General features: G+C 44.5%; 1 protein-coding gene across 2 annotated transcripts in view; it reads right to left on the bottom strand.

Annotated features, from left to right (window-relative positions):
* Window positions 1-6,528: 6,528 nt before the first annotated feature.
* The window catches only part of LOC101619947 (melanoma-associated antigen D1), a 50,222-nt gene continuing 46,043 nt past the window's right edge, over window positions 6,529-10,707 (bottom strand). For both annotated transcript variants that reach the window (XM_012730366.1, XM_004690050.2), the window contains 10 exons: window positions 9,711-10,379; window positions 9,526-9,589; window positions 9,228-9,307; window positions 8,975-9,066; window positions 8,692-8,771; window positions 8,560-8,602; window positions 8,243-8,305; window positions 7,568-7,682; window positions 6,927-7,312; window positions 6,529-6,740 (listed from right to left, as the gene is read on the bottom strand). In XM_012730366.1, the coding sequence (XP_012585820.1) occupies window positions 6,935-7,312; window positions 7,568-7,682; window positions 8,243-8,305; window positions 8,560-8,602; window positions 8,692-8,771; window positions 8,975-9,066; window positions 9,228-9,307; window positions 9,526-9,589; window positions 9,711-10,379 (1,584 nt within the window). In that variant the 3' untranslated portion in view covers window positions 6,529-6,740; window positions 6,927-6,934. The remainder of the gene's footprint in view (window positions 6,741-6,926; window positions 7,313-7,567; window positions 7,683-8,242; window positions 8,306-8,559; window positions 8,603-8,691; window positions 8,772-8,974; window positions 9,067-9,227; window positions 9,308-9,525; window positions 9,590-9,710; window positions 10,380-10,707) is intronic.

Here is a 10,707-nt window from a genome sequence, read left to right as displayed (position 1 = left end):
AGTCAGTTTTGAGGGGGAAAAAACAAACAAACCTGGAGATATCATGTTCTCTGATTTAAAATTGTACCACAAATCTATAGTAATCAAAACAATATGGTACTGAAATGAAAACACACAGACAAATGAAAAAGAATTGAAAACTCAGAAACAGACCTATATGGGGCCTCCTTGGTGGCACAAGGGATTAAGTGTTAGCACCGTGAAGCTATCCATAGCCACTGCAGCATGAGCTCAACCCATGGCCAGGGAGGTGAACCACATAATGCAGCAGACCTCTCCTGTCTCACCCACTGCTCCCTTCAGCAATGCATTTCAGTGGATCCACCTGTTCTGCTCCCCACTCTGTCTCTCACCCCCTGTACCTCTGGCCTCTATATACCCCAGCTCTTGTATGCAGAAATAAATAAATCTTAAAAGAAGAAAAATAGACCTATAGTAATTTATGGGCTATCAATGTATAATAAAGGAGCTACGAACTTACAACTAAGATAGTCATTTCAATAAATGGTGCTGGTAAAACTTGAGTCACAAGCAAAAGAATAAAACTATACCACTATCTTTCACCACCATACACAAACATTAACTCAAGATAGACTAAAGTCTTGAATGGAGGACTTGGAACTATAAAATACCTTAAGGAAAATATTAGCAGCAATCCCCTTGACATTGGTGTCAGTGTTGTTTTTGTGAAGTTGCATACAAAGGGAAGGCAAGCAAAAGCCAATATAAACAAATAGAACTACATCAAACTAAAATGTGTATGTACAGCAAAAGGAACCACATTAAAACAGCCTACTCAGAGGGCAAAGAACTTTGCAAATCATAGATCTAGCAAGGAAGTACTATCTAAAATATGTAAAAAAAAAACTAAACAAAACAAAATTCTTACACCATAACAAGATAAAACCAACCCAATTTAAAAAATGAATACACACCTGAAAATACACCTCTCCAAAGAAGATACGAAGATGACCAACAGGTACACGAAAAGATGACCAGTGCTAATTACAAGGGAAATATAAATCAAAGTCATAATAAAATATCACTCCACACTTGTTAGAATGGCTATTTACCAAGTTTCAGAGAAGTATGAAGGGACAGGAATCCTCAGACACGATTGGTGGGAATGTAAATTGGTGCAGTCACTATATAAAACAGTATAGAAAGTCCTCAAAGTACTAAAAATAGAAATTCTGTACGATCTAATTATCTCACTCTGTGTATTTAACCAAAGAATGTAAAAAGTATATTCACACCTATGTTCATTACAGCATTATTCACAGTATAGAACATAGAATTTACAATAGAAATCAGAGCTGCTAAGCAAGAAAAAGAAACAAAAGCCACCCAAATCAGAAAAAAATAAGTAAAATTGTCTCTGCAGATGACATAATCTTCAATATAGAAAATTCTAGAGATGCCACAAGTTGAAGTTGAAACTAGTCATTAAATTTAGTAATGTTGTAGGATACAAAATTAACATAAAAAATCATTGCTTCCATACACTAATAGCAAATTAATGACAAATAAATAAAACAATCCCTTTTCAATACCATCAATAATTATAAAGTATCTTGGGAATAAATATAACCAAGGAGGTGAAAGATTTGTATATCAAACACTATAAGAAAATGAAGAAAACACACAAAAAAGTGGAAAAATAATTCAATGTTTGAGGACTCGAAAATTTTGTATTGTTAAAATATCCATATTACCTAAGTCTTCTATACATTCAGTGAATGAAATTGAAAAGTATAATGCTAAGAGAAATAAGCCAGAAAGAGAAAGACAACACCAGGTGGTGTCAGTTAGATGTGGAAGATAGGAAACATAAGGGCTCAGTGAAAACAAGCAATAACAAAATCTTAACATCTGATTGCAAAACTGCGGTGATCAGAAGGGGAGAATGATAAGGGGGGTAAGGGTCCCTATGGACTGTGGTAGAGGAGAGCTGGGGTACTGGCGGTGGTCAGGGTGTGAAAATATACATTTGTAGAGGTTTCAACCTATTCCCCCAGAGCAGATACAAAGGTGTAAACCTACTTTACTTCAATAAGTGTAACTTTGGGGGGAAATCCATATAAATAATTCACTAGCATTTTCATAGAGGTAGAAGAAGCAATCCTAAAGTTCATATGGAACCACAAAAGATCAAAAAAGCAATTCTGAGAAAGAACCAAGCTGGAGGCATCACAATTCCTGATATCAAACTTAATTACAAAAGTATAATAATCAAAATTGTATGGTACCAGTATAAAAACAGACACAAATAAATCTATGCATGTACAGTCAAGAAATATATGATTAGGGATCCAAGAATACTAAAAAACATAGTTGTTTTGGTAAACGGAGCTTGGAAAACTATATATTCGCATAGAAGGGAATGATATTGGACTCCTTTTTATAACACTCACAAAAATTTATTTGAATGGATTTAACTCCCCAAACTGTTAAACTACTAGAAGAAAACAGGGAAAAATGCTCTTTGACGTTGGGCTTGGCAATGATTTTATAGATATAACACCAAAAGCACAAGCAACAAATGTAAAAAATGAACAGGAGGTATTTTGTTTAACAACAACAAAAGTTATGCCAATGTAAAGGAAATAATCAGTAAAATGAGAAGGCAACCTATGGAATGAGAGAAAATATTTGCAAACCATCTCTTTGATAAAAGGCTTAAATTCAAAATATATTAAAAAAAATCTCATACTCGAGTTGTAGGAAAAAATCCAATTTAAAAATGAGCAAAGTAAATGAATAGACATTTTCCCAGTGAAAACATACAAATGACCTACTTTTACATCAAGGGATGCTCAACTTCAATAATATCAGGGAAATGGAAATAAAAAAAAAAACACAAGAAGATATCACCCCTCACCTATTAGCCTTTCTTCAAGAAGATAAGAAATAACAAGTTGTCTGTGGAGAAAAGGAATATAAATTGGTGCAGGCACTGTGGTAAACAGTACAGACATTCCTTGTTTAAAATAGCACTAAGATGGATCACCAGTCCTCTCATATGGTGGAATCACTGTCTCAAAGAGCTGTGTATCCCCTTGTTCATTATTCATAATAGCCAAAACAAGGAAATAGCTCAAGTATCCACTGACAGATGAATGGATAAAGAAAACGTGTGTGTTGTGTATGTGTGTTTCACTTGTATATGGGATATAGAGTCACAAAACAAAATCACAAAGGGTGGTGGTGAGAAAAGTATAGCAGGAAGAAAAGGCAAACAACATCTAGAATATTACAGAAAAATTATAAAGACAACTAAATCCTCCATGATACAATGTCCCAAATTAGTGAACTTATCCCCAGGTACTTGGCTGTTGCCCATGCGATAGGAATATATCAGGAACTCAGTATATAATGTTGGCAAATTGGGCCTTCAACAGTGGGGTGTTTACACCCACTTTTATAAAAGGAAACCATGTTCTGAGACCATATATAATCTGTTATGTCACTGTGCCCACTTTGTACTGGTGCCTACAGGAGTGGCTGGAAAAAAGAGAGTTACTGACCTCCACTGAGTGTGTCCTATCACCCCCTTGATAAGCATTCACATCGAACACTAATAGTTTCATGCTCTGGGCCAATCCAAGAAGTCCATATGCTATTCCTCTAAATCTGTTTTGTGTTCATTTTTCTAAATGTCCTCATTTAAAACCCCAAGGAATTAAGAAGCAGCATTATCCCTGGACTTGTATCTGGATGCAACAATGAGAATTGTTATGAGAATCTAAGTTTTATCTGTAGAAGGATGAATATATGTTTATTTGTATGAATAACTAGATCAAGTTAGTATCCTTCACTTTAAGGGTGCAATGGTAAGAAGTGTGTGTAAATGTTGGTGAGTTCTAGTGAATTATCTATTAAAATAGCAATACATTTGGCCTTCCCTGGTGGTGAGCGGGTTAAAGCACAGCACTGAGAAGCTAAAGTCACCTCAGCATGAGTTCGATCCCCACCCCTGAGGTGATCCACATGGAGTGGCGGACCTCTCCTGACCTCTCCTGTCTCACCCGCTGCTCCTCTCAGCAGTGTACTTTGTCAGTCAACTATCCTGCTCCCCACTCCGTCTCTGGTGAATCCTCTCACTGCCCCTGCACCCCAGCTCTGTATGCATAAATAAATAAATCTTTACAGAAATAAAAATACATTTAATGTTTTATTTTGATATAGCTTAAGACTTTAAAATGTTACAAGGACAATAAAAAGAATTCCTGTACACACTTAACCCAGATTCCCCAATGTTAGCTTTGCTTTCTGTATTTGGTTTATCCTCCTCTCTCTCCCTCCATCCCTCTTTCTCATGCCAAGTTTTAAAAATATTTTGAGAGTAAGTTGCAAAGACATTTTTATAGAAACAGTACAACAATCAAAATCAGATTCCTAACACAGACAAAATATTATCTAATTTAAAGATCTTACTCAGATTTTGCTAAATGTCCAAATTGCACCAGAATTTCATGAGCAAGACAGAGAAAAATCAAATCTCTTCTTGGGTATGAGCAGGGCAGGCAATGTCCTGCAGCCTGGAATAGGCAGCCATGCACATGGATGGAGCTAAGGGGGTTTCCATAGGCAACGGGCCTCCTCTGACAGATCCAGGTCTCAATGATACCACCCTTCTTCTTGAGACTCCCCAGAATTCCCTTGTGACCCTCCACACTTCTGGTGTTGCCACAACAGCATTTTCCTCCAAATAAATGTTGCCTGGGGCCCATCACCCCAAGGCAGTGGCCTTAGGTCTCACCTACCACTCGGGCACCTAACATATCTCAGAAGATCCACCAGGCTCCAGGATTTTACTGACTGCATTGCTGCCCCATTGCCCACAGAGTTGGGGGAGGCCTCTGCTCATCTCTATCCCATTCCCTACTGAGCATTCTCTGCTGAGACCTGTAGAACTCTGAGACTGTTATTAGGGGTGGGGCTGAGGAGACACCCTGTTGGCTTCTCTTAGGCCTGGAGTGGGCCCCCAAATCACACAGCTAGTGTAAAGTCCCCTGACAGGGCAGTGGCAATCTGCACACAGGCAGAGCAGGGGTTGGGGTAGTGATGATGGAGAGGGAATGACACTCTGCGGAGACCTGTGCTCACCTCAGGGGCTTCTGGGTTGCCGGGTTGTTCTTTTCCGAGGTTGCAACATGGAGTCCATCCACCTGAATGTGGAGGCCGTAAACACACACCGGGAGAAGCCTGAGGTAGGTGGAACAAGGTAAAAACCTGCCCCTCCCCCACCCCCGACCCCACCCTTGCCCTCACGGGAAGGCTCCCCTAACCCCACAGAGCTTGGGGCTTTGAACCAGAACTCAGAAATACCCAGACCCCAGGCACTGTGAAGACACAGGCTAGAGGAACCTCTGCCCAAAAGGCCTCAGGCTGAGATCCCTGGGGGCTTGCACGGAAAGGGGTCAGGATCTAGGCCTGGCTGAAAGAGGATAATCTGATAGTGAGGACAAGGGAGAACGGAGGGGCTGGGCCCCACATCTCTGTCTCCTCCCTATTAGTCCTGCCTCAGTCATTTCAGAATGTGGACATCACTCGAGAACCTGAGGAAGCACTGGATACTGTTCCTGTCCATTACCGAGCCCTTTCTAGGCAGTAAAATTGCCTTAGCTTTTGCTTTCTTCTACCACTTCTGCCTTTGCCCACAGGCTTAGGAAAACACCAAGCCTGAGTACATTATGGCCTAGGCCTAATTTTATCTTCACTTATATTCTACTTTCAGTAGCTCAAGCTAGGTCCTTGTTTTCATTCATTGTCAAAACTGTCCAGTTCTGCACGGAGCTTTATTATACTTTCTCAATTCTTGTCCTAGAAACTGTAAAAAGTTCCCCTTTCTCCTCGAAGGAAGGGGAAAAAGGGCACTGGGAGGCTTCCATCACTGGCGTTAAGGCCCCAAGACCAGAAAGGCCTGGTCATGAGGGGGTTGAGGGTTGTGATGGCTTTCTAGAGGAACAGGTTCCTGAGCAGCATTTCCAGAGAAGAGGCAGCAGCCTGTGAGCCCATCCCATTAGGGACAATGTAGGCAGGGGCATGAGAGCTTCCTTCTCGAACGAGACTGGTACTTGGTTCATAGTGTTCTCTGTTCCTACGCCTCCCCCATGCTGAAGTTATTTTACTTTCCACACTGGTAATAAAATCAACACCTTGGCGTTCCAGGAACATCATCTCCAGGAACAATTATCTTCTCTCCCCTTCAACCACCTACTCTCTGGACCTTGTTATTACCTGGAGTTCTACCTCCTCTGTCTTAAACACAACTTTCCCAACACCTACGGCCTTTCCTTATTCCAGGATATTTAGCAGCGGATCACGAGTCACGGAAGTAATATATATATAATGTTTTTAATAAGCCAAATTAGTTCTTGGACCTCATTAACATTGTGTTCATTCATCCCTCTTTTGTTTCGCAGCCCATTCGCTAGATGTACTCAAATTGCCGCCGCTTGAAAGCTCATCTGCCCCTCAGACCCTGTCACTTCCCAAACAGTAAAAAACAGGGAGCACATCTAATTCACTTTGCAGTTTCAATGTTTATTTCTGATACCAAAACTTGACAGCACACAAGGAGGAGGGGGAAGCAATAGACAGGGAACAGCAAATAAAATTATCTTGCATGCCACTTTCAGTCAACAGGACGTGGCTCTCTAGATAGCTGTGTTCAGAAGGAATTTGAGGCTTCAGCCTCACTCAGGGGAAAGACTATTGCAACTGATTAGCAATATCTGTGAACATAAGGAAAAATTGGAAAATCAGTGATCTATATCAGATATTAAGGAATAAGTATCAAATAGTGTTTCCCATACTTTCCTCATTTCCCCACCAAGGGTTTCCTGTAACTCCCAGCACATAAATACACCCCCATGGACCCTTTACACCCCAGTGATACACCCTCTCAGGGTTATACCTACCCAACATCTCACTCAACCCAGAAGAAACCGATGGCACCAAAGTTGGCAGCAAAGTTGGCACTGGCTGTACCACCAGGGCCAATAATGGGGCCGGCGAAGGTCTGAGGAAATCTGGAGCGGGCGTTCTGGTGGTATCTGGCCCAGAAGGTAAATGGGATTCTAGACCAGGGATCTCCGAAATCTCCTTCCTCATCCCAGGTCAGCAGCTCAAACTCAATGTCATCCCAGCTCCAGGGCCCAGATACAGCCTCATCTCCAATCCCCATGCGGCTTCTCGCCTCAGCCCGGGCTTCGGCCTCTGCCGCAGCAGCATCCAGAGCATCCAAGGCCTCATCTGCAGCCTCCATGAACTGCGCAGTCCAGTCGCGTGGGTCTCTCTTCTGAACCTGAGATGAGGAACAGAAAATAAAACAAAAGCCACAAGATTACTAGAGAATGCTAGCTAATAGTTCATAGTAAAGCATCTACCATGTATCTAGTGCCCTGCTTTGTGTTGTTTACGTGCTAACAGCACACGCCACCAGTAACACAGCACCTACATATGCCTATCTGTTACCGATGACCTCACTCCTCGTCTGGACATTCCCAGTCAGTCATGCTCACCCCCTGACCTATCAAGTCTCGAGCCGCTCCTCAATTACCTCTGCAATGAATCTCAGGACTTTCATCTTGCTAGTCTCGTGGTAGGAACGGAGGCCCCAGAGGAACTCGTATTCTGGAGGGTTGCTGTTGGGCACTCGTCTATAGTCCAAGTATCTTAGAAAGAACAAAAAGACCTTTGTTTCTACCTGGGCAGACTGGCAGTCCATCAAAGTATAGTAACCTCAGACTGTGAAGCCCCAGATTTAGGGAGGAACCTCCTCTCCCCCAGACTCATTGCTAAATAGTATTTACCCTCTACCAAGGCCTTCCAACTCCCATGCCACTTTCCACTCAGCAGTCAGTCAGAGCTGTGAGGAGGTATGAGTAGGTCACAGAAAGGATGACACTTTCTTTCACCCTCTCACAGCTCCAGCTGCAGGGTCTGTGTTCTTGTCAATAAGCCACAGACAGACCCATCACAATGATGACACTGCAGTACACACGCCTTTTATGCCTACTCTGTGGATAGGGGACAGCTTCACTTGCAAGGTAATACTACTGCAGAAAAATCCAGCCACTAGGAGTATGCAATAAATACTTCCAAGTACACAGGTTGCTGCAGTGTGGATAAGGACAGGTAGTTAGCACAACAAATGAGTGTGGGAAGGTCTTTCTGAAGCAGACCACGGCACAGAAGTCATGAGGACTGGAAAAGCCCCTCAGACATCACTTACTTCTGCTTTACAAACTCATAAGTGAGAAGTTTCCGCAGATCTCCAAGGAGTGGATGTCTCACCCTAATGGTAAAAGGAAACCCATAATCAGAGACTATGACATTGCCAGAAGAAAGAAAAAAAGAATTTTTCAGCACAGAGTTCAGAGATAAGAGTGAGGCAGCAAGTAGTTCCCGCTCCACCCAGGTCACGTACTTGGGCTCTGGACCTCCCCAAACCAATTCCCTTAAACCAGGCTGATGCAAACCTGGGACCATCCTCTGTTGCCAAAGGATGGTACATATGAACAGGCAAGAGGTGAGAGAGCCCAATCATACCCAGGACGCAGTCCCATCTTGCGTAGTGCCTCCCAGAGGACAGCTGCAGTGGGAGGCAAGGGAAGACAAGGGACGGAAAGTGAGAATGGAAACCAGGCTGAAGCCATCCCAGCTGCGGGCTCAGTCACTCACCTTCACTGGCACGATTGCCATTCATGAAGATGATGCCCAAAATCACCAAGAGGAGACCCAGCTTGGGTGTGTCTTTGGTCCTAAGGGAAAACAAAAAGAACATATTTTCAATAGCCATTTGCTAGACATACCAGCCAGCTCACCCCTCGAACTCCCCAGTAATCCTGGGCTAAGGGGTCGTTCTACCCACTGCCCATGACCTGCTAGGTGACGACCCTGACCTACTTGAAACTCCCGGAAAAAAAGCACCACCGAGAAAGGCAATGCTCCTTGCCCGCCTTACGTTCCCAGTATGCCAGCCAGGGACTCGGGCGTGCTGATGAGAATATACAGGTGTTCTTCCTTGTCAATTTCCTTCAGCTGAATCCCAAATTTCTACAGGGACAGGAGAAAAGACGGTGAACGAAACCTAGCACAAGCTACCCACTCTCAGTCACAGCGTCCTGATGAGAAGGGCCCTGCGCTTCCAGTAGAAACCCGGACATCTATGCAATCAAGACTGCCCGTCACCCTGTCCTCAGGGGCTGCCTTCTCACCTTCTCCAGGACAAAGCATGCACGCTCAATGATTTCTGGATAAACATCAGTGTATTCACGGATGATATCCCTCAGCATTTCTGTAAGAGAGAAGAGGGAGCGTGCGGTCTGAGCAGCGGCCACAGAATGCAAACCCTGTGACAGCCCTGCTGGAGAGTGCTGTCAAAGGATGAAGAAGGAAGAATCAGCCATAGAAGGAGAAGTGGGAGGTGAGGGAGGGAACATAAGCAAAGAGATGTCTGGAGAGTACGGGGTGAGAGGAAGGGCAGGGCACCAGAAGTGGGGTCTGAATGCCTACCTGAGCGCTTGATGGGCACCTTTGTGTAATCTTTAAGCATCAGGTACTTGACCAATTTATTCGCCTGAAAGGGGGAAAAGAAAATCATTAAATTACAAGATATTTACAGAAAACTTGGTTAAATTACAGCTGGGAGGATGACAAAGAACAAGAGAGATAGAAGTGACTGGTGAGTTAGTTCTTACTCTTTCCTGAAGAAGGGCCACATCTCGGGGCTGTGAGGCACCCAGGTTCTGTGAGGCACGAGAGTTAGGAGAGGGGCGCAGGTTTGGTGAGGGTCGTAGGTTCTGCCAGTCAGGTGGAACTGGCCAATCAGTGGGGATCCAGTCAGGTGGGAGTGGCCAGTCAGTGGGAAGCGGCCAATCAGGTGGCAATGGCCAGTCAGGAGGCAGGGGCCAGTCAGGAGGGCCTTGCCAATCTGGAGGACCCTGCCAGCCTGGTGGGGTCTGCCATCCAGGTGGGGTCTGCCATCCGGGTGGATTCTGCCAGGCCAGAGGGTTTGGCCAGACAACAGGGCCAGGCCAGACAATGGGATTAGGCCAAATCACTGGGTTCTGCCAGATCACTGGGTTCGGCCAGATCACTGGGTTCTGCCAAGCAACAGGGTTTTGCCAGGCTGGTGGGGTCTGCCTAGCTGGGGGGCTCTGACGTGCTGGTGGGGTCTGCCTGGTTGTCTGGTTTTGCCAGCCTGATGGGTTCTGCCAAGCCAAGGGGGTCTGCCAGAGCACATTTGGGGGTGCGCCAGGTGGGTTCTGAGTGGTAACTGGAACTGGTGCAGACCTCCAGGTCCCTGCAGACAGTGGGGCCCGCCTCTGGTCCCCACTGCTGTTGTCTTCCACATTCAAGTTATTAATCTGCATCACCAGAGAGAAGGAAGGCCAAGAGTTACCACATGTTTGTGTCTTCACCCTATCTATTCCAGGAAGACGCCCCCCCACCCCAGACCCTCACCTGTAGTGACAGCCTGACCCGCTAGCCAATGTTCACCCTGAGACCTGGGCTTGTCTTTCACTGTCTTCCAGGCAGGAGTTTCATCTCTGCACCAGGCCAGGAGCAGCCCAAGGGTGGGGCCTGAAGCCTCTCCTCTTCCTATGTACACTACTGGCTCCGCTTGTTACCACCCTGAACAAATCACTCAAGTCACCTCACCTCTCTGGGTCTGAATTTCCTCTCTGTAAAACT

The sequence above is a fragment of the Condylura cristata genome, unplaced genomic scaffold (genome assembly GCF_000260355.1).
Source record: "Condylura cristata isolate star-nosed mole 26May11 unplaced genomic scaffold, ConCri1.0 scaffold00027, whole genome shotgun sequence".
NCBI lineage: Eukaryota > Metazoa > Chordata > Mammalia > Eulipotyphla > Talpidae > Condylura > Condylura cristata.
This window is presented reverse-complemented; position numbering and strand designations above follow the sequence as displayed.